General features: G+C 48.0%; 1 protein-coding gene and 1 long non-coding RNA gene across 4 annotated transcripts; one reads left to right on the plus strand and one right to left on the minus strand.

Moving 5' to 3' along the window:
* The first annotated feature begins 1,849 nt into the window (after positions 1 to 1,849).
* Positions 1,850 to 17,757, plus strand: LOC112954406. Of its 3 annotated transcripts, none has more exons than XR_003250692.1 (3): positions 1,850 to 1,905; positions 2,192 to 2,352; positions 17,701 to 17,757. It is a non-coding gene; the product is annotated as an uncharacterized LOC112954406 (long non-coding RNA). The 3 variants fall into 3 exon arrangements; XR_003250693.1 differs by lacking the exon at positions 17,701 to 17,757 and adding an exon at positions 11,226 to 11,360; XR_003250691.1 differs by lacking the exon at positions 17,701 to 17,757 and adding an exon at positions 2,966 to 3,058.
* Positions 17,758 to 18,254: 497 nt separating this feature from the next.
* On the minus strand, positions 18,255 to 22,252 carry LOC112954345 (pancreatic secretory trypsin inhibitor-like). The gene is made up of 4 exons (XM_026047520.1): positions 22,198 to 22,252; positions 20,800 to 20,840; positions 20,027 to 20,139; positions 18,255 to 18,336 (listed from the first exon to the last, which is right to left on the minus strand). Exons 1-4 carry the CDS (start codon positions 22,250 to 22,252, stop codon positions 18,255 to 18,257), a joined length of 291 nt encoding a protein of 96 aa, XP_025903305.1.
* Positions 22,253 to 23,488: the final 1,236 nt, after the last annotated feature.

The raw sequence follows: 23,488 nt of genomic DNA on the forward strand, positions 1-23,488 counted from the left end.
CACAGAGCACAGACTTTGCTTGTCAGATGGGGAAACTGCTGTCAAAACCACCAGGTTTGTTGATATGTGTAGCTAGCACATGGCTCACCAATAACTTGTAAAGTTGTCTGCTCGGTGAGGACCTCAGCCAGGTCCCCAGAGCAGCATCCACCAGTGCTGTCCTGCAAAGACATTGCAGTAGCAGACTGCAATACTTCTCCACAAAAAAAAAAAAAAAAAAAAGAGGAAAATAAATGTCTGTGTCTGTCAAAACCTTGTCCTCACTGTGGTCGGGCACTGCGTGTGCTGGGGATGAGTCACACAGCCCAGAGACTCTTCAGCTCTTCAGCTTTCCAGGTAGGAATCTGGCCATGGAGAAATCTGACTCAGTCCTACAAGCTAAGGCTCCCTCAAATTTCCTCCATCTGTGGAACGTCAGGCAGCCCCATCCGCTGAGGTGGTTATAGCCTGGTTTTGTTTATCTGCAAAGGAAATTGCTGTACAGATTGTGAACTGTGGCAGTGAGACCACGAAAGTTAGGCAGATCATCTGGCACAGAGACATAGCAGATCTTTTCTGACGATGGATTTGCTCGAGAATGATGGATGGGAGTTCAACATTTCACTTGGTTAAGATGTTTTGAGTCTACTAAGTGCTTTGATTTATTATTTCATCCTAATTGTATGGTTTTGGCCTCACTAGACTCAGTATTACTAGCTAGGCTCCCTGCCCACATATTCCCTACCTCAAGTTATTTCTAAAAGTTGTTGGATCATAAATGTTTCTTCTTTCTATCCCTTCCCAGATAATGGGGGTTAGACCCCAATAGATGTCGTGATTTATAAGGTACTTTCATGTCAAAATATATGATAAATATCCTTGAAATATGTTATTCCAAGTGACTCCAGGGAAATAAACACTGCTTCAGGAATGTGGCTTTTGGCTACACATCTTTCAGAAGGCATGATACGCTGTCTAAGAAACATCTCATGTTAGACAAACTGCTCACAGGCTGCTGACATCCAACAGCAGCCAGAAATGAATGTTTCATGCACCAGAAGATGCAAATCTCATCTTAATCCTGCCTGTCTTGCGACCAGCTTGCCGTGTGCCACTTGCTGCTGTACCTTGCAGGTGCATCTCTCGCTGCTTGCAAGGAGGAGAGTTGCACTCCCTTCCCTTGCTCCACAGGCGTGCAGGGTTCCCAGGGCAGCTCCTGCAGCCGGCGCAGACCTGGAGATGCCGATGGGGAAGGAGGGCAGCTCTGTGTGGCCGAGAGATCCTGTGCTTGGGATAGGGACATGAATTTCCGCATGCCGCTGGGAGCAAAGTGACCTGTTTCACCCAGATTCCAGCTTTCCCAAGAGTAAAGGCAGTGGGAAACCAGTCTTGTGAGAGCCATCCCATGAAACAAGAGCTCAGAGAGACACTATGAGGGAATATTGGGCCCTCCCCTGCCAGGAAGATCTTCCTCTTCCTCCCTTTCAGTGGCTGAGTGCCCTTGTCTAAGATTTGGGTATTCGGAAATTCAGCTAGCTATGAGCAACGCAGCTGTGAGTAACTCTGACCCGACCTTTCCAGCCACTTCTCTTGAAGTGCTGGGGTTGGAGCACAGCCCTGCAAACCAGGAGACTGATATCAGAATTGCTTCATGCAGCGACGTTGGGAATAGATAATAAACCCCACTAAGAGCTTGTTAATTAGGGTTCAGCTGATGCATATAAGTGGCTCTCTTGCCCCCTTTCATCCCTTACTTACAGCTGTTTCCTGGGGGTGGAATTTAGGCAGGTGAGATGGATTAATGCTGCTCAGGGAGATGGTCAAAAGCCCCAGCTGCAGAGTCCCATTTTCCTCCTGGCTGTGGTGCAGCAGAGTCTGGCAGAGGTCTGGCAGAGCCAGGGTGGCCAAGGTGTCTGCTGAGCCTGGGTGAGTGGCTGGTTGGAATGCAGATGGTGCATTTGTTCTGGGAATGTGGCACTGGCAACAAACCTAATTTGGGGATGTGATAGAGAGGGCTGTGAAGGAATGAAAATGGAGCTTTGAAATGCTATGCATCATTGCTGCTGGGACTGATCCTGGCTACCTAGCAGACTGGAACTAGAAAATGCATGAACATCTTCCCCCTCTTTTGGACCAAAGAAATGAAGAAAAAATAGAAAAAGGGGTTTGAAGTAGGAGTTAATTAAAAAAAAAAAAGTTTTTTTTAATATAGGGTGCTCCTTGCCCCGGGAGAGACCTGTACCTCTAGAATTTTTGCTGTTCGGTGTTGTGGCGGACTGTTGCATACACCTACTCCTTTCGTACTAAGTATCCTGAGCATGAAGACCCAGGGGATATCTGGCAACGTTTATTCCCAGCTATTTGGGACTGCAGGTATGGGAGGGTAGGATTCTGGAGCTTCCTGTTTGCCCTAGCCCTGATCTGCAGGTTCATGTTGCCTGAAACATGCAATGAGAAGTTCCCCAACCCTTCCCCTGGAGCATCCTATGCTATATTTCTCACTCAGTTTCTCTATTTACCAAACTTGTGATTCTTCTGTGAATATGTAAGTGGGCCTGAACTGATGCTTCCTCAACAGCATCACAGGGAGAAAAACTGTTTACTTTGTTATAAAGCAAGGCTGGTGGTTAAGACTTTTTAGGGACTGAGGCAACAAAGCTGTGGGGTTTTGCATTCCTTGGCTTCCAAATCCTAATTCTGGCACTTGTCTCCTGTGAAGTTGAGTCAAATTCCTCCAATGCATGTGAATAAATGCTGTGTAACTTCCCTTCAGGGATTTGTGTTAATGTTTTAAAGGCATCTTTACTTCAAACCCTCGCAAAAATGAAACCAAACATACTTTGAATGAAACAACTGAGCAGATGACTTGGAAATGGCTCTTGCACGGTGCTGGCATTGCACGGTGTAGGCATATGTCCCCTGGTTCTGTGAACTTAAAAGTAAGCGAACAGTAATCGTGTTCACAGATCTTGTTTCCTTCTTACAGAGATCAAAGCAAGAAGCAGGCTGGATTCTTGTAGCAGAGATGGCTTTTGAGAGATATCCTCGCTGAAGCTTCTTATGGAAAATACCCAAATATCTGCAGCTGAGAGAAGAAATAAACAGTTCTTTTTGCACAGCCCTGAACCTTTGCTGCAAAACATGGATTTATTCTGCACATACCCTCAGCTGAGGGGCAGAATCTCCCCATAGGTGATGGCAGAGAGGGACTCGGAGTGCTGCAAAACAGAGCGTGGGAGATGCTGTTTGCTGCTGTGTTTTTAGGGCTGTGCTGAAGTCTGGGTAGGAAGGGAAAATGCCTGGACATTCTTGTGGAGATGTGAGAGTAGTGAGCAGTTCTCTGCTCATCTGGCTGCAGTTACTGATTGCTGGGTGCCAGGTAAGGCAGCAAGGGTGTGAGAGCAGGGAGGGTGCACCAGCTCACCTGGTTGTCTTGGTCTCAGCATCTCCCTGGGATGCCAGTGGTCTCCCATGGTGAGTGTCTTGGGATGGTCCAAGGGAGGCTTGCAAAGGGGAAGAGGGAGGCTGACTAGCCAACAGGACAGGACTTTGAGGCAATGATTTAGTCAGGTTTAGGACTAATGCAGGATAACTGCAACTAGCCTTGGTTTTTTATTTTTTGACAATGGCAGGGCTAGGACCCATAGGGTTACAGTGGTTTTGAAACAATGCCCAACTCCCTGCACTCGATTTTTAGGACTCAAGGGAGAAAATATTCCTTGAATTATAGTCGAACTTGTGGTGTACGAGCACACGATGTGCGGTGGCTCCAAGTGCTCTTGTTCCTGGCATCCCATTCTGCATTTCCCTCCTGGTGATGGTAGTGCAAAAGCCACGTGTAACCCGGTAAGGCGCATCAGTGCCTACCTGGAAGATGCTGCCTTTATTTGGAACGCCAGGCAAGCTCATCCTGCTTCCTGGAAGCTGCAGGGAAGCCTGCCCAGCAAGTCCTTCCTGTGCAGCAGAGGCTGGACTGCAATGGTGCAGCTCCCAAGTGCCCAGGGGTGCCTCTAGTTCACTCGTGCATTTCTATGTCTGGAGCTTTACACAGGGGGAAGTGCAGGGAGCAGCTGAGATGTTTCAGCAGTCACTTTCTGGAAGGGCTGCACTTGGCAGGCAGAGGGACCTGGTGACACTTGCTCCCAGTCTCCAAGCCTGTAGAAGGCTCTAAGATGCCTCTGGCTCTGTGTTGCATCTGCTGTGAAAGCAGGAAGAGCATCTGTGTAGCACCTGGCTGGGAAAATGGGTGTTTCCTCTTACTTTTTGCACCAAACAAGCTGTTGGGAGCACGGCTGATAGGGCTGCTGTTCTGACTTTAGGTGGAAAAAAAAAAAAAAATCACACTCAACAGAAAGAGCAAGTTGATACATGAAAAGGATGAAGCTTTTTAAAGCAAATACCGGCGGGGAGGAAAAAGCACAGGGTGTGCTGTAAGCTACGTGCTGGCCTCCTGAGGTCTGTGCTCGCGCTGCCAGGAAAGGCAAAGCTGCTGGTGTGCAGAGCCCTTAGCTGGCTGCCGTGCTCTGGGCTCCTAGCAGGAGCTTGCGTGCTCCTGGGATGCCCAGGGGTTGCGTGCTCTGGGGCAGATGCTGGTGGTACCATCTCCTACCTGGATGTCTGGCCTTGAACACTCCGGGTGCATCCCCAGATGCACCTTGTGCTCCTGGGAGGCATCTGGGTGGGTTTGCAGAGAGACGGGGTGTCCTCGAGACACCTTCTGCAGAAAGAGCTTCTCCCTGCCTGGGAGGAGCTGCACTCCGAGCCCACGTTTGTCTTGCATGGTCCCCTTGCTCTTCCTGCTCTGTGCAGGGGGAAATGCTGCTCGGAGCCTCCCAACATTCCTGCCTGTGTTTCAGGAAGTTCCAGGCTCATTTTTCCAGGACTCTGAGGTATTCTTCCTTAAGGAATCCTGGTAGTCTCTGGCAGCTTCAGAAATGACCCTTTGTCTGATTCCTCATTGTGGAGATCCCCAAAGAGCCTGCTGCTTCCAGCCTTTCCAGAGCAGCCGTCCTGGTGGTTTGAGGTTTTGGCAGGGCATCTCTTTTTGGAGGACTTCAGTGTTTAATTGCACCATCTGCTTTGACTCTTGCCTAATGTTTGAAAGCTCTTGAAATACAAACAAGACCGAATCTGACATATTCTCTGGAGTAATCCATACAAATAAGTGCTGTGAGAACAAGTTTTAGGATCATCCCAACTTTTGCATTGCAAGTGCATTAAATATTGCATGCAGATGGACTGCTTTGGAGTATCAGCTTAATGGGTAGGGCAAATATTTTGAGGAGAGCCCTTGGGCATTCAGAGTGAGCTGCTTTGCTTGCTGTGCTGCGGAGGAGATGGAGCGAGTGCTGGTAGATCTGGCACGTCAGCGTGTGTTTGGTGTGAAACGTCAGGAAACGTCACGTGGCAGAAGTTTCTGTGAAGTTCTTAAAAAGGAAATCCCAGACACCATTGACTGAGCAACAGAAATGCTTAGTTAAGAAATCTGGAATGTTTTGTGCTTATTTTGACTTGTAAAAATCTTAGTGTGTAGTTCGTGTGAAATATAGGACAGAATAATTCTGAAGTGGAAACTTTGGGGGGGGGGGAAGATTTTTTTTTAGAAATTAATTTCCAGTTAATCTCAAGGAAATGAGCAAGCAAAGCATTCTATGAGGAAAAACTCCATTCTGATATAACAGCTTTTCTAGTGGAGAGACCTGCAGCTGGGGGACTCTTGAGGGGTGGGTTTGTGAGATTTGCTCCTAGACAGAGGGACATGTGGAAGGAGAAACTTTCACTGGTACATGACAACTGAACTGACATAAATTACAAATTACAACCTTAAATTTCATGTCATGAAATCCAGAGAATCCTCTGTACATCTTGGAGATTTGAGGTAGCTTTATGTGTGGATCCAGTGGACTAGGAGGCGGCAAAGACCAGCGGCCAACCAAATGAAACGGGTCTGATGATTTTTGCCACTGCTGCTCAATACCACCACATCAAAATCCCTTTGGGCGCTTGGCTACGTACTTTGGATCACGTCCTTGCGTGGGAGGGCTGCTTGTTTCCAGAGCCCCTGTCAGCGGGTTCTGGTATTAGAGGCAATGTCTGTTTTGCCTGGCACCAGCCAGGCCTGTCTGGTAATTTGGAGGAGAATTAGCTGGCAGTGCTGAGCAATAGCTATTAAACTGGGCACCTGTGGATCCTGCCCGGTGCGCCTGTGTGCTACAAGCCCGCACAGGTTTCCACAGCGCCTGAAAACAGCAGTCAATGTTGGTGTCACTCCTTGGGCTTGGACAACATAATTATCTTTAAACCCACCCTCCCACCTCAGTGCAATTTGCTGCCAGTGTTGCATTAGCGAGATGGGGAAAAAATAGTGGCAATACTTGTGGTGTGAGGATAGTAATAGAGATGTTTGTGTGGCAGCTGTGACCGGGGTAATTTTTGGTGTTAGGTGGCTGTAAGTGGGATTTAAGCAAAGATGCCCAAACAAATAGCTATGAGTTGGATGGTCTATTAGATCCCTTGAAACACTTGGTTCAGGAAGTCTTTTACCCGGTTTACCATCCATTGGCAGTGCTGGATGTGGGATAACAGGTATGGACTCAGACAAGACACGCCGACAAGGAATGGGCCAGACTTCAAGTATAGCACAGGGCAGGCTTCTAAAGCTTATATGTCAGCTCAGAACGTCCTTGTCACTTGGGGCTTGGATTTCACCGTGTTCAGTGTCCACTGCAAAGGATATGTTTAGCACTACACTCTGAGCCTGGTGATGCAGCCAGTTTTTCACGTATGTGTCCAATGAGCTAGAAAAAGAGGACCCCGGAGCAGTGCTCTTTAGATTTTTATTTTTGGTTGGCTGGTTTCAGTGCTCGATGCTTTTGCCGTGGCTTGCAAGCAGTATTTTCATCTAAGGAACTGGAGAAGTCTGTTCATGTTTGGCCCCAGCCCAGTGTGCCTGGGCTACCAAGGTCTCTGTGGTCCCAGCACGGGCACTGGGGAGAGGGTAGGTAGATCCTGGGAGAAGGGACACAGCGATGGCAGAGGCAGGTGGGTGATGTCCGTATGGATGTGGGGGAGTGATCTGGCAGCAGAAGGGCATTTCCTATTCCAGTCAAGACTGACAAATGTGATCTCCCTACCTATTCTAGGCACAGAGGTCCCTCTGCCAGCTCCAGTAGCACATGCAGCTTTGAGAGCCATGATTACATATACTGCACCCTTATAGAGCATGAACTTTCCCAAGGCTGTGCAGATAGGGCCGAAGTTTGTCAGTGAAGGACAGACAAGGAAAACAGAAGGTCCAGGGCCAGCTGGTTTCTGTGTTTGTGTGAAGTTGCTTTATTTGCCCTGGCTCCCACCCGGCTGCTGGGCTGTTCTCCCTCACACTCTTTTCCATGGTTTTATTTTTGTCCATGTGATTATTTATTGGCTTATTTTTCTAAAGAGAAAGGAGCTCAAATGGAGTTAGATGGAAAGGTGAAGAGCTCCTTCCGTACTAGAGCTCATCAGGAATTAATTTGTGACGTCCTCTCCTTGGTGCCGTCCAGCCTTCATTAAAGCCTTTGCCCAGCTCCTCCTTGCAGCCAAAGCGTGTAGCAGGATAATTTGCATCTCCCTGTAGATCACACTGCGCTCTGCCTCTGGGTTTGCTTGGGCTCATTTAGGAAATGTTTGTGTTGCTGCTGCACGGAAGGGACTCTTTGTGCTGTTTCTTTTTGTACCGAAACTGAGTAGCAAGAGTACCTGCTGTCAACAGGGTACGGAGCAGCAAACCAGCTGAGGAGGCAGGGAGTCCCTGCTGCAATTTGAATAGAAATAGAAGTGGAGCTGGAAGGAGAAGGGACTGTGCTTGTGGCCCTAAAAATAGGATGTGAAGTTAGCACTTGAGTGTGTCTCATGAAGAAATGGATGTATGTTTTTTCTGGAGCTGGGTGTGCAGCTGACCTTATTCTTAAATGGGCTGTGTGCATGTGTGTGCACAAATTCCCATGTATGTGCATGCCACCCTCGCAGGCTAGATCTTCCTTTTGCATGTGATGCAGCATTGCAATTGCCAAAGGGGCCGAAGCTGCAAAGTTGGCTTTTCTGTTCTTGATCAGACCACAGACAAGCTGAAGTTCCAGCAAAATAGCTGACTGCCTGACCTGGGGAAATGCATCGTGCTGCCTGCCACATGCCCTGCTCTGGGGAAGCAGCAGGGTTGAGGCACACTGACATGTGATTTAATTTCATTTGCGGTAAGGAAGGTGGGAGTCTGATCAGCTCTCTCGAGATGGGAAAGATCAGCCAATCATGATAAATGTTTCTAGGAATTTAGGTCTTGGGTGTCTCTTGAATGGATAATGCACTGGTGGTGTGGGTAATTACCTGCTAAAATTATACTGCAGTAAAATTTGTTCTAGTTTTCCTAACTATAGGAAGCACTTAATATATAGGCGTATTCTGTACCAAATGCTAGAATACCCCCTTGTATAGGGAGGGATTGGGAGGATATATGACTGACTTAATACGTTGCAGGAAACTCACATTTGCATGTGCAGCATGCTGAGATCTTAACCCTTGCAGCTCTGCTCTAGGAGAGCACAGGCAACCTCACTTGAGCATGCATGTAGTTCTGCACTATTAGACATGGCATTATTCTCACTTACACGTACATAATTATATGTAGCAACTTTTAAATAGTTGAAGGCAATGTAATGACTGTAATTAGGCTGCCATATATTACAAAAAAGGAGAAAAAATATCCCCCAAACACAGAAAGCAATGAACTGGGGCTTTATTATTATTGTGAGAACTAAGTTTTTAAAAAAACTGAGCCTTTACTACATCAGTACTACATGTACTGATAAATCAATGGCCCGGGACTGGCTGTTTGCTTGTGCTCCATGTGGGCACAGATGCCACCCTATGTTATCTGCAGTGCAAGTGTGCAGGGTGTCCAAGTGGAGCCACCTTGTCCCAGCTTTGCAGTCCCTGTGCAGCCTCCATTGGGAGCAGGATGCAAAGCTTCCTCACTGTGGCGTGATGCTCAGGTAACTGTGTTCAAGGGAGCTGTGCCAGTCAGCTTCTCCCCTTGAGCTCAAGCCTTCCTGCCAGGCAGCATCAGTCTTTAGGCTGGAAAAAAATGAGGGGAAGGAAAAAAAATAAGAGAGTTAAATGGTACACCGAGTGGCACAGAAGCTTGCAAAGTGAGGAAAACCAAAGTGAGCACAAGTGGACTTCTCTGTCCCTTTGACGTCCTGCAGGGCTGCACGCCGATGCTTGGCCGAGCATGGTGCCAGTGCAGGCGTTGGCAGATGCACACTGTGCTTATTTGTCGATCCCCACTCTGCTGTACTGGCTCTGTGGGCAGCCTCATGCTCTGTGCTCATGGCACTTGTCCTTCCTAAATGACTTGCTGCCTGTGAGAGGCTCGTGGGCATTTTCAAACAGATTAATTCTAATTCCAGTGGCCTCATGTTGTAATGGAATCAGGGTCATTAGTGAATCCTTAAGTAAACAGTCAGGAACTAGAGAAAAGAAGGCTACCAAGAAAAGCAAACAAACAAAACCCCCAAAACATACAAAAAATCCTGAGGTATAGTGGCCAAGTATCAGACAAAACACTTGCTTTTACAAGGTTTACCCCAAGAAAACCTTGAGGTGGACAGCTGAGACCAGAGCGGCATTTTTTTGCCCCCCGCCTCAAAACAAAAACAAAACCCAAACTCTAAGCAGAGATATGTGATTAAGTATGCCATTTATTCCTTTTGGCTTAGCTTTTAAATTCTTAAGCAGGAAGTGGGAGTTTATAAAATATATATGGATATTGGAAATGGAGGCTTCTCACCGTGGCTGATGACTTTGCAGATCTGCAAAGAGGCAGAGATAACAACTGAGGAGCAGCAGGGCAAATGAATTCTGGCATTGTCTTTGCAGTGATATTGTCAGTCTTGGAAGTCAAAATGTGTGGTGTTAAAGCTAGAAAAGCAGGAAGTTGCCAGGACTGTGTGTGAGGCTTTCAGGAGCTCTTAAGATTTCTAGATGAAGAAAATGTTAAAGGAGCGAGACTGTTGTTTGACAGACTGTGCTGCGAGCTATTAAGGTGAAATGACTGGTGTTGTGTTGTGCGTCGACGAAGTAGAAATGCCAAAGAACTGTTACAAATAATGCACGATCTTCTCGGGTCAAAGTCTCCTCTGAGGAGGATGGTAGAAAAAGCTAAACTGAGTTTGACCAAAGAAACAACAATGGATAATAATCACCTTTGGGTTAGGATAGAATAGGGGACAGCAACAGAAATAGAGGAAAAAGAATGACCTAGCAGGAAAGACTGAAAGAAATTGTTTCTCAAAGAGTGAGGGAAAACAGGAGAAGAATGAAGCTCTTCAAATGTGTGAAGGCTACTGAAAGGAGAAAGAAAATGCTTTTTTTCCCCACCCTCTCTCTCTCGTGGCTAGGGCAAGATGTCATGAGCTTAAATCAAACCAGAAGGACATAGACAGCGGGAAATGGTTTCTTGAAGAAGTTGCCGAAATTCTGTTAATGGAGGTCTTTGAAAAGGCGCTGGAAAAACACTGGATACAGCCAATCATGATATGACCTCCTTGGGCTCCTTCAAGCCTTATTTTCTATAAGTGCATTAATTTATGGCTATTAACATAATATTAAAGTGATTAATGGCACAGCTGTTCACAGCATTTTGGAAGGATTCAGCTACAGTGCAGGGTACTGCTAAAACCAGCTCCAAGGGCAAAATCTAGAGCTAAAACCACAGACTTGTGCCTGAGTGTTGACTAGAAAAATGAGGCTGTGAACAGAGAAAATATGTCTCTTGCTGTTTAATTATGCTCTTTGTAAATAAGCAGGAGCACAGCGGAAACTGCTCCACTTTCCTCCTGTGTAAGAATAACACAGGCGGCCCCAGGATGCTGCTGACTCCTCAGTTCAGGAGGTGTCTTGGAGCATTGATTTAGGCCTCCAGTTTGGCTGAAATGATCTAAATGTATGGATCCAAATGTATTTCTGTGGACAGCTGAGCACTTCCCCATGGTGCTGTGCAGATGGGGAACTAATCTCTGGACTGTGGCTCTGTGTCCAACGTGACCTGGTTTTACTGACAGGGCTGTGGTTCTCCCCTAACGTGGCTGGCTTATGTGAGGATGCTGGCCAAGACCTTCCATTTGAGTTGTTTGAGCAGTTCTGCTAGTGGATGGCAGCCCCTCATGTGGTACCTCACATTTCTTTTCATCTCATTTTTGTACTTCCCCCAGGGAATTTGGAAGGAGGAAAAAAAAAAGGCACAACTGATGAAGGACCTATTGTGCTGCAGGCACAGACCTGGACTAGATGGACCTTTTGGGCCTAGAAGAGCATTCATGTGTCCTTTTAAAAACTGTATTGATTTTCTAAAGAATTATGTCTCCCTTGACAGCCTAGAAATAAAAGCTCTTGTCCCGGCCTGGCTCATGAGCCTTATGATTCCCGCATATCGACAAGGCAGATATCACACTGTCTAGGCTCAGGAAAGATGCTCCTCAACATGCTCCATCAGAGAAAGAGAAAATTACATTTCTGCACCTCCTGCTGCTTCCTGCTGCAGATCCCCCCTGGCTTTAGAGGCAGGTATTCGTGTGCAGGCTGATCTGTGGCGAAAAGCTCAGAGGGGTCTGGTCAGTGCTTTTGCCGCCTCCTGATGCAGGCAATGCCCAATTAGGCTGACTGCCAGAGTACAAGTTTGCAGTGATATTTTTAGTCATTAATGTTTCTGTTTTGTCCCCAGATTTATCTTTGTGGACAGAAAATAGCGTGCAGAGCTACCCTTTGCACCCTAGTCCAGTTGCCAGCTCATATCATGGGGTTCATCCGAACGTATCAAGAGCAAGCGAGGGTGCGGTGTCACCCTGAGTCTTTTGCATGGAGCACCTGCAAGCCAGGCTGGTGACCTGGAGTCGTGAGGGTTGCTGCACATGTAGAAAGGTTCCTCAGATTTGATATTTTTTAATACCAGCATCAAAGAGGGGGTGTGGAAGCTGTTAGCCCAGTGACTCCACCACAGCTGTATTGACTCAGACTAAGTTATAGTGTCCAGTATACACAAATGAGGCTATTTTCTTCCTTTCCTTTTGGTCAGGACCTTGCATTATGCTACATTATGCATATTTTATGTGCTGTTATACTTATGGGTTGGGATTTTTGTATTGAGAAGCTTTCCTAGACTCCAGGATGGCAGCTGCCCTGTTTTCAACACTCGTGGTTTCCAGCTGTGATCTCTGAAGAACAGGTCCTGGAACTCTTTTCTGCTAATACCTGTTCCCCTTTTTATTGCAGTAGGTCACCTGGGCAGGGTTTTCCAGAGATTTAAGAATCACAGATTAGGGTAGCCTCAAGAAGCTCTACATACCATCCACCGTCCACATTAATGGGAACTTGTTTGCATGGGAAACTGCTGTCAGGACTGGTTACTAAGGGAGACCTTGCTCTCATAAACTCACTTCTGAGACTGCCTGTTCAACTATGCGACTCTAAATATATATTTCCTGGACCAAATATCCTATTTAGGTAAGGCCTGTACTTTGCACATAAGAGCAGGAGAAGCATGGATTTGCTGTTGCAATAAAACAGTTGCCTCAGAGGGAGGAACTGTCTTTAAAGGCAGTTGGATCGTAGAAGGGGAAATGTCCTCTGTCTCCAGCTCTAACACAATTGTGAGCTTTGATTATAAAGGTGAATAGCGCTTTCCTTAATTGCTTCTTGGGAAGTTACTTTGTAACCAGACGGCTGTTTTTCTTGACCAAGAGTTTGGAAATATTCATTGCACCGAAGTAAAAAGGAATAGCAGAAACAATGGAGTCTGCATATCCAGTGACCCTGTTTATCTTTAAGGTTCAATCGCGTTTTCCAGAGAAAGACCTTGGCCTTGAACTCTTGCTTTGTTTCTGTGTCACCATCACCCTTGCTCTACAGAGGGAGCAGAAATGTGAGGGTCTGTCCAAGGCTGGCTTTACATGGCTTGCTGTAAGAAGGTCTTTAGCTGGACTTTCACTGCAGCTTTCTAGGCACTCTGGACACCTGCACTGTCCTGTAAAGCATCCAGTCTAGACTAGGAGGATCCTACTTATGCGTCCTCCCTGCCCTTCATCTGCTAGGTCCCTCCAGACATTCAGAGGAGAGGAAGTAAGCCCTGAAGCAGCTGCTTTGCTTCACTGATGCATTGACCCTCCCCACAGCATCCTGAATCAGCCAGAAAGGAGACAGGGAAAGTCATTGTTCGAGGCAACTTCTTGTTACTAGTTAACAAATTCCTGTGTGTTTGAGTGGGGTGAGGAAAGAGGAAGAACTAGCCTATGTAACTGGGCAGCTAGGAAAGCTTTCAGCCCAATGGTGGTAACTGCCAGCAAGGCATTTAGTGTCTTGCTGGAGTTGGAGTCGAAGCCCCCCAGGGCCTGCTGGTTTTGACATGCTTTGGATCAGATGTTTTGGCCATCTCTGTCTTGTGCATCGGCTCATCCTTAGCATGTGCGAGAGCTCCTGAGTGCCTCTCTGCCCCATTCCTGCCTGAGCTGCTGCTCCAGTCCTGCGCCAGCTCCTGGACTCCTCCCCACCCTGTCTCAACCTCTGATGGGCCCAGTTCAAGGTCTCATCTCCCTATAGCTTGTAGACCTTTGCTTTTCACTCTACACTTAAAACCCATCTATGCCTGCAGGAGCTTGGAGGGGCTGGATGCCCTGGAGTGACCCTTTGCGAGCATCTGCCGTCCCCAGGGAAGGCTGCATCCCTTCCCCGTGCCAATGCTGATGTCAGGAAGGAGGGCTGGTAGGAGCTCTATGATTAATGCATCACATTTGTTCCCCTGAGAGCCATGTTTACCACCTACGAGCAGGAGGTCGGCCTTGACCTTGCGCCTTTGTGGCTTGGAGCTGCATTAGCGCTGCCTGCCCGCCAAGGCGAGCTTTGGGGCTCGCAGCAATGCAGGCTCTGGGTTGGCATCCTCCACTGCGCTGGGGAGCGAGGGAGAGGACCTGACTCTTTCTGAGGCCAGCAGCCCCTCTGGGGGATTTTTTATTGCACATGTGGTTTTCTATTTGCGGTATTCCTTCACTGTTAGTAATGAGCTTATGGTTTTAGAGAGCCCACAGTCCAGACCTGCTGAGCGGTGGTCCGACAACAGGGTATTGTTCAGGCCAAGGAAGGAAACGCTCCCGCCTGGGAGCTTTCCAAGGGTGGCTGTGCTTAGCTGGGGAGCAGCAGAGCTTCTCAGTGTCCCTTGTCTGCAGCACTCACGCTGACTGCAGCAGTGCCACAGCCCTGCCAGCTCGCACAGCTAGAGGAATCCAGCTTCCCATCAGGAACGGTGCAGAGCTGGCACATCCAGCCCTTCTGTCCTAGGCTATAAGTGGAGTGTGTCTGATATAGGACAGGAGCCAGAAAACTCACATAGAAACCTTGGCAGGTCTGCCTTCTTGCTACCCTGGCTTCAGAGGGATGCTTTACTTGGGATGCTCCAGAGTCCTGGAAGATTACCAGCTTTTCATGGGAAACAAGCTGTTGCTCTCACTTGACCTGTCTGTAACAGCTCAGGGACATTTTAAGGCATAAAATAAGATGTTGCTTCAAATTCACAACCCCCATTCTCAACAGTTGCTTTGAGTCTGAGGGAGTAATAGGTTTGTTAGTGAGATGTGTCCACCAGCACTAACCAGTGACTGTCCTGCTGTTGCCTGCTGAGTTGCATGGACAGCCTGGCTGCAGGTGCATTGGTTCACAGCCACTCATATGACTACAGCTCTTTCCCATGCGTTTGCCAAGGACAGCTCTTCTCCCAGAGAGCTGTGGCTTAGATGACAGGGAATTTGCACCCTTCCACTTCAGCGAGGCTCTTGCTTTGCAGAGAATTCACACTGCAGGTGGGACCATGCGATTCTTGCCTGACCTCAAGCTCGTCTGTGCAGCCCTCCATGACACTGGTGTGCCTGTGGTTTTCTAGGTAGCTGATGAAAAATTTGTTTGTATTTCCTACCTATACTGGTACAGCTGCTGTCTCTTGTGGAGGTTGTCACAGCAGCAGTTATGGGGAGAGGAAAAAAAAAGTGTAGATCTAACCCCAGAGGAAAAACCTCCATGTGCCTGTTCTGAGGGATGCTGCCTCTGTGCCCTTTGCTAAAACAAATGTGCTTCGTTTGGGTTCATGTCCCATGACCAGGCAGCCGTGTCCCAGCAGCGGGGCCTGGCAGCAGCCACAGGTCTAAAGAAGGCTCTGCTTATTTTCAGGCGAAGAAAAACAGACTTGGTGGTGGAAATGTGGTTAAAATAGAAGCCTTCTTAGTGGAGGGAGCCTGGGGAAAGCTGCAGTGGGATAAGAGGATGCCAAGGCTGCTGCTTCCAGACGGTGGAACCATGTGAAGCTTCCAAGAAAACAAAGCTTCTGCTCAACTGAGGCTTTGTGTTTCACTAAAATACCTCAGTCCGTCTAGAATCCTGACTTTGCAATTTATTATCATGACATTATAAAGTAAAATGCCATCAGCGATGAAAATAAATGTTCCCTCCCAGGAAGGGGCCTTAGTAAAATGTTCCGGGACATTGAGTGGGGATGGTTCCCCCTGATTGAATTTTGCCAGTTATTTTGCAGGCAGGAAAAAATCAGTCTTAAAGAAACAAGGTCTTGTGATTGGCAATCCCTCCCCTGTGACATGCCTGAGTCTTGGTAGCAGCCAGGGCTGCTTTGGGGGCACCAAGCAGAGTGTGGCTTTGCAGGAGGAGGATGGTGAGGGAGAGGAGGATGCTGCAGAGGAGGATGAGCAGTGTGGTGGGCTGGGTGCTGCATCACTCTGTGCCTGTCTATGCCTGGCAGAGGTTGCAATGGGACCGGGGGAGGATGTTGAGCCCTTTGGCTCACGCTCTCTTCATGTGCAGGGCAGCTGCAGACCCCTTGACATTCCCCGTCCACCAGGCTGAGCTGCCAGAAGGGAAGGAGGAGGCAGGTTGAGGGCTGAGCCCTTCGTGTGTCTTGATGAGTCCTGCTTGTCTGCATCACTGAAAATGCATTTGGAGCTCACATGAACACTCCCTGCCATTGCAATGTAGCATGAGAGGCTACAGTGATTTAGGAAAGCAAAGGGAAAAAAGAGTTGAGGATAGGAAAGTGGTTTTGGCGATGTTTCCAAAAAAAATGGCTTTTTTAATCCCAGACTGAAATAGGGACAGGAGTAGTTCCTGCCTGGAAACTTGCCATCAGTTTGGCCTGTTGTGTCCCTGCTGTATGGAGCCCAGACTGTGACCCCTGGTGCTCTGCTTCCCATAATCACCAGCCTGATAGGGATCTCGCTGCAGGACGGATGTGGCTGACATTTAGCAGGAATCCTAGTTCTCATCAGAATAATGCCTAGGGAGACGCAGCCGGCACTCAGCCGTCCATCTAGTGTGACCTGCTGCTTTGCAAGCTTGGTGCAGTTCATTGAAAAATGCTTTTGGCTAATTCTGTGTGATGCTTCCCAGAAATGGCAGGGACAGGAGAAAGATTTTCCTTGGCACAAGCTGGCCTCGGCGTAACGCCTCCGGCACTGCTTAGTGGAAGGAACCAAGCTGTGCTTTGCTGTGCCCCGGTGCCCGAACAGCGAGTGAGATGCACGAGGTGCTCCAGCTTCTCCCTGCCACCCCTGTGCAGGGCCCTCCTGTCAGACAACACACTCTGTTCCTTGTGCTGCAGTAAAATGGGGAATATCCGAGTTATGGGAAGCAGAGATCCCTTACCCTTGCTGCTCAAGGATATCGGAGCAAGCTGCATTCACAGGCCCGTTGAGAATATAATCTTTATCACATTCATTTTAGATATGTGCAAAGCGAGATGTTTTGCATCTCTCCCCTGACAACAGACTTGGTAGATCTGGGAAGAGCAGCCAGCGCTGCCCCTTCTTCCCAGCTGCACGGGGCTGCATTTGACTTTTCAGATGAGCACTACAGCTTTTTCTCAGCTTGATCATGCATTGTTTTTGTTTCTAACAGCTGCTTCCAGGAATACAGAACGAGAGAATCACACATGCTTCTAAGCAAAGCGAGGTTCATGCTGTACTAAGAATGAAGCTTTTGGTTTTCCCAAAAGCTTTATATTATATATTTATATAATATGTATATAAATTATATATTTATAAAATATGTATATAAATATATTGTTATATATAGAATATATATTATATATCTATATTGTATATTTATTTATATTAGCCCTTACTCAAGGGCTATAACAAAAACTGAGGGAGGAGACCAGAATACTGTTTTTGATGAAGTGAGATACAGTTCAAAACTCTTCTCCTGTTCAACATCTGCCTCAAAATTTTGGGGCAGCTCCTGTTGCAGGGATGAACAGCTCCCTGTCTGCCAGCTGCATCCCATCGCCTGCTGCATCCCTTCCTGCAGGAACTACTCGGATCTGTCCTCCGAGGCTTGTCGGAATATTATTACTCTTAGTGGAGATAGGGGCACTTGAGAGCAGTTTCCATTGCCAGCCGTGTTCTTTGCCTGCAGGACTTGCCGGTGATGCCTTGCTGCAGCGTGTGGCCACCTGGCAGTTTTTGAGGCTGGAGGTTTTGGGGCTGCGGGTGGCTCTGGGTGCAGGTTGGAGCTCCGGGCTCTGCTCCGGCCAGGGCTACCTGCTGCCCGAGCCCAGCTGCAGGCTCCCATACCGGCTGCAGGCTCCAACGGAGCAACAGCGGCCTCCAGTGCCTGAACCTCCTCCCTCTCTCCATCCAGGGAGCCCGCACCCTTGTCCTCTGCTGCGCTGGCCGCTGGACCTCACCCCGAGCAAGCTGGACCTGCATCACGGTGCTGGTCGTGTCCCTGAGGCCAAGAGACAAGGCTGAGGTCCCTCAGCTCAAGCAGCCAGGCTGGACTCTTCCTCCTGGCACAAGCCTTGGAGCACTGGCTTGAATGCCCAGTACATTAAAAGTCTCCTTCCATGCACCCCTCTCCTGCTACACTTGTCTCCTTCTTTTTAGGAAGGAATCTTAGGAAAAGAAAACAGAATTGTCTGCACAAAACAGTCTGCTTGTTATGTCAGAGCCTGGCACTCTCCTTGGGAATGTCCCAGCCTTTCTCTCTTGGGTTCTGTCAATTTGCTCTCAGCTCTTTATGAATGTTAGCAAAACAGACCATATTTTACTGGAAGATATTCTAAATGTCAGGGAAAGTGGTGGGGGGAATGTGGTTTGCAAGAAATCCCAGTGCAAGGCATTGAAGTGCTTCCATTTTATTAGAGGTTTATATAAGCAAAAGACATCTTGTGCTGTCTTCTCCGGTGCTGCTTTTTAGTTTTCAGTGAAGCCGGAGCGTGGGGAAGGCTCCTGGCACATTCCCCTCTTCTTTATGCGCACGTTAGTGTTCCTTTGTCTAAAAAAGAGGTTAGATTTGCTAGAGAACGCCTTAAAGTCCCTGACACAGAGCAGAGTTTGAATTGAGGGGTAAAGAAACATGTTTCATAAGGAATGGGCTTCATAAGGAAGCCCGAGCATTTATGACAAGCAGTTCAGGGTTGCCTTGGACATGGGCTAATTAATTGTGCTAAGCCCTAGAGCTAGCACTTACTGACACCTTCCAGCAGAATAATTCACCTTTTTGCTGTATGGCAGTTGAAGGACACCTCTAATGCTTGTCTGGCTGCAGTTGATGAATGTTATGACTTTGTTTGCATGGGCTTTCTGTGGATAAATGCCATCACTGTGTCTCACTTAGTCTTGTGACCTGCTTTCCTTCCTTAATGAATCCGTGGTTCTTTTTAGTAGCCCCAGAGCTTCTCTCCTACCACTGCTGAGGTCTCCCTTCCCCTTTGGAGATGTGCTCCCCTTTTTGGGGGACTCTATTTCTTTACTCCAAGACCCAATACCACCTTACCCGCTGCATACCTATCCAAACCCTTCCTTGCTCTGATTAAGCAGCTTTGGGGGCCTGGCCAAGGCTGCCAGAGCTCTACTGTAGCATTCAGGCAGCAACTGGTGCAGGACAGCAAGCTTCTTGCATGGTCATTCCCTCTGGCCAGCACCTTGATGGGTCACTGGCTGTACTGCCTTCACTTGGGACATCCCTCTGACATCTGGCTCCTGAACAGCCTCCCCTTTGGCCTTAAAATATTAACTCATCCTTTGGGAAGGCCAGGAGCAGAGTATTGGGCAAAGGCTTTTTCTAGAGGAACAGGAAAGCTGGAATTTGGTCTCCAGTTTGAGATGTCTCTGCTGACAACAGATAGGCATTCACGCCTATGACAGCTGGATCACTAGAAAGCTCTGTCTTTGCCAGGCTGAGTCAATGTTAAAACTCCTTTAGCCCCCATAGGCCATGGCATCTGGTTACAGATTAGATTCAGCCGTTACAACAGGGATTTTTGAACCAATTAATAGCACTGAGTTGGAAGGAATTCCTTCTCTTGCCCGAGACAGAGTGCTTACATTGTGTAAAGATGCTCAGAATCACCTAGGACTCAAGCCAGAGGAAATGAATCGAGACTTGCCAGATATTTTGTTAGCATTTGGACCTGGCCTTCTGCTAAGACGGTGGAATCTGGCATCAGCACAGATTGAACAAAAGATCCATTCTTAAAAATATCCTGAGAAAACAATAACCTTGCATAAGCAGAGAAGATTAAAAGTAAGCTCAGTTTTGAATTCCCAGCATGAAGAAACACAGCTTTTTCTCACCTACTGCACATCTGAGGTCACCTGGATTTTTTTTTTTTTCTGCCTGGCTGTGTGAGATTTGGGCAGATTTTGAGGATATTGACACTTGTCCAAGTTCCTGGACACCCTCTAGTGTAGCCTGAGCACTGCATGAGTGCAAGTGCTTGGAAATGTGAGCATGCGCTCCCTGATGATGGATCTATGCTGCATCCCGTGTGCCACCAGCTGGACACAGCAGGCCTGTTTTGCAGTGGGTGCTGTGTGGTCAGAGCAGCAGGGGCAGCGGCTGCAGGAAGGAGAGATTCACACCCTCCACCCGGAGCAGTGAACACCTTTCTAAGGAAACCCAGACATATGTGGTAGCCCCAGCCTGTGTTATAGTTACCCTTGTACAGAATCCAGCTACTCACAGGTTTTGAACACACAACAGGCACTCATTGTTGTATAAGACGTTGTCTGTGCCACAGACAGGGTCAAAGATCCTAACGCAGCCTTTCTTCAGATTATAATTGCCACAAGCTGCCTGGAGAAAGAAAAGGGGAACGATAACACTAGATGTTAAACACCCCTTCAATTTACCAAAGGAACTTTTCCCTACAGAGAGACACTTTGTATATCTGGGTAAAACAGCTTCCTTGAAGCTCTGCTATGAGCTCTAGGAAACATGGAGATACCCTTCACCATGCTGTCCACTGACTAGCTGAAATACACCTAGCCCTCCTGTGAGCCCTTAGGGGAGACAGTATTTAATAGGTAATGCTCCATGGGCAGCATCTGTTCATGTTCTTCCCAGCTTTTATTTTCCGTGGCCACAGGTGTCCCTGGGGAGCAAGCTGCCCTCACATTTGCCTGCCGCAGAGTAATTGGAGCTCAGCGGATTGCCTTTAACTTGGCATGCAGCAGCAGCGTTCAGTTCATGCCTATCAGTCTGTCTACACTGAACGTGGCATAATACAAAAGGAAATCGGTACCATCTGGGATAATACAAAAGGAAATCAGTACCATCTCTTGGATTTGACTGTGGCACAGCAGGTGGAAAGACATTCCCAGGCGCCCTGGCCTTTGGAGAGCCAACCCAGTGGCTCACGGTCCTTGAGCAGCACTGACTTGCTAGCGTACCAATCAGTGCTGTCCCACCAAAGCTGGGTGCACCCTTGCACTACTCTGAAACAGGAGCCTTTACCTCGGTTCCTGTGCCATCAGCACTGTCCGGATCAGCATGTCCTAGAGTGGAGAGAAAGAAGACTTCTTTCAGAGACCTTCACTCATGCTGCCTTCAAGGTGGACTCCACTAAAGATGCTTTAGGCTGAGGATCTTGGCTCACACAGCCTGGTCCTTTCAGGGCCCCAGCGAATAACAATATCTCATCCTTCTCTTGCACCTCTCCTGTGTTGCATGGCGCTGCAGGACCAGCCCTGCTGCATCTGAGTGTTCCTCTGCACCCAGTGGAAGCTTCTGCCAGTGCCAGGTGCACCCTAGTGACTTGCCCTGCCGTTCACTCTCACTGCCAAGGAGCAAAGGTAGCTTTCCTTATCCCTTATCAGTGGTTCATGGTAACTGAAGAACTCCTGCTGGTGCTAGGTTGATGCTTGTATCAACCCAAAGTGGTTCCTCTGGTCTCTCTGCTTTATATCAGAGCGAAGTAGAGCAAAAGACAATTTGCTGAGGCAGAAATGGGGTATCTTTTTTGCAGACTGTGGAGTCTCCAAAGCCAGTGAGCATAAGCCTGGCTTTCTTGTCCATGAGCTGGCAGCTGGGATCAGCATGGACTGAACATGTGGCAGTGTATTTTGAAAAAACAACCTGAATTTTCTCAGCCAGTAGCAGTACTGGGGAGAAGCCCTTAGGTTCCCCGTAGTTCTAAGCATGATCTACAGAGAAGATTTAGGCTACATCTACATTACCAAGCAGAGTGATCCCAAGAGGAGTGGGTCTGCAGGGTGAAGCAATTTGGTGCTAAGGACCTGCTTACTCCATCTAAAAAGAATCCAAATTTTCCCTCAGAGTGTCTGCAGTGTCAGCTGCAGCACGGTAAATAGGTTGACAGGGGACTTGTTTCAAAAGCCATCCGGTCCTGAACAAATCCACTAATGCAGACACTCCCAGGGATTGGGACGTAAGACAGCATTAGCTCATGGTCTTATCCTTATGCATTGTGTGAGATCTTTCTTGATAACACAATTAGTTTAAATGTGATGCTGGTAACAAGCGCTTCATTTCCCTCCCTGTCGATACGTTTTGTATTTTTTTTTTCTTTTTAAATACAATATGGCATTGATCGAAACAAATTGCACTGTTTGAGAAACAACCAGCTCCCAGGCAGAATTCCACCCCTAAAGAAAGAGGGACAATCCGTCTCTGTTCATTTTGTAGGTACAAGGCACTCTTTAAAAGCCTTTGCTTTAGACCTCCTCACAGATGGCTGTTTGAATGCAGATTGGCTTTGCAGCCCTCTCCAGGGAACACTCCATTACTCTGCCCATGTCCCAGCATCCAGGTGTCCTGTTCCCAGGCTCGCCTTCCTCTGTGGCATATCCGGGAGCTTTTGCAGAGAACTTCAAAGGAAAACGTGGCACTCACCTGGGTAGCTGCAGAAGGCCAGGCAGAGGAGAAGGACAACACAAGTTTCCTTCATGGTCAAGGTGATGGTTTGAGGACAGCAAGGAGGAGCCAAGACTCTTCTTTGGCTTTTGGAGAGCCTGTTTTGATAGCGCACATGGGGCTTTTATACCTCTCCCCATCGCTGGCACCACCCCCGTGGGCAGCTCCACCTCGCAATGTTATGATGACAACATTGTGAATACGGGAATAACTCAAGGTGGCAAATGGCTCATTTATCGTGGCACACAAGGATAAAAGTCTCTCTGAAGCCAATGGAGGGAACGGCTCTTATCGCTAGCAAAGGCTGGAGCTTTATCTCACAGGTGGGAGACAGCCTTGGGTCTGCCCTGCAAAGCTGGGAAAAAAGGGACTTTGTCCAAAAGCAAATTGAAGAAAACGACTGAATGGCAAAAAAAAAAAAAATACACGCCTGGCTGACCTCCCGTTTAGCACAAGTGGATATTTGAATAATTATCTGCCCCTCTGCCTCATTCACCTTTCCCAGCTTGATCAATGGAGCGGAGCTGGGGCGCTACCACCCTGGGGCTCCCCTTCCCACTCTGAACAGGGAGGCAAAGTCATCGGGACCTCAGGATCACTTCTGGCTGCTTGCTGTTATTTTGACAGGATTCTCCATGATGGGGAAAAGGCCATTAAAATGGGCTCACCGGGTCGGATGCTGCTTCCTTCCTTCTCCCTGCCTCCAGCTCGGAGCAAGCTCCGGGGATTGCCTGCATTTACTCCACACTGCCAGTGGTGCACTGTGGAGAGTGGATCTGTCCCTTGGGTATTACAAGGATTAATTAATGTTTCTAAAGCACTTTGATATCTCATCCATAAATCACTGGAGAAATGCAAAGCAAATTATTACTAATGGGGGCTTATGACTCAAAGACAGATTTTTAATTAGCTGAGCAGGAAGAAGTCAATGCCAAGAGCAATTCAAGGAGGTGTTTGCAAGACAGAAATCTTGGTTCAAACTGGTAACTGCTTCACTGTCTGCAGGAGACCACAGCCCATGCACAGCTCTGATGGGACACTGTCAGGGCAGAAGCAGCCCTCCTCTTCCTCCTCCTTGTGGGCTGGCTTCAATGGCAAGGGAGACTTCCCTGCGCCCTGGTCTCACCTCCCCTTGATTCTTTGCTCACTGCCCAAGCACGCCAGGCTATCCTGCATTTAAGGCTGGAAGAACTGCTTTTAGTGGTGTCCTTCATCTCAATATCTTGAGAACAAAGGAAGGTTTGTGCGCGACCACCTTGGAAGCTGTGCA

This window comes from Nothoprocta perdicaria, unplaced genomic scaffold, assembly GCF_003342845.1.
Source record: "Nothoprocta perdicaria isolate Ctin4 unplaced genomic scaffold, notPer1 scaffold_5, whole genome shotgun sequence".
Classification (NCBI taxonomy): domain Eukaryota; kingdom Metazoa; phylum Chordata; class Aves; order Tinamiformes; family Tinamidae; genus Nothoprocta; species Nothoprocta perdicaria.

Coding starts and splice junctions, on each gene's coding strand:
- LOC112954345 (XM_026047520.1), bottom strand. CDS start 22,252: ATGAAGGAAACTTGTGTTGTCCTTCTCCTCTGCCTGGCCTTCTGCAGC. Junction 20,841..22,197: donor GGCCTTCTGCAGCTACCCAG/GTGAGTGCCACG, acceptor TCTCCACTCTAG/GACATGCTGATCCGGACAGT. Junction 20,140..20,799: donor CTGATGGCACAGGAACCGAG/GTAAAGGCTCCT, acceptor TTCTTTCTCCAG/GCAGCTTGTGGCAATTATAA.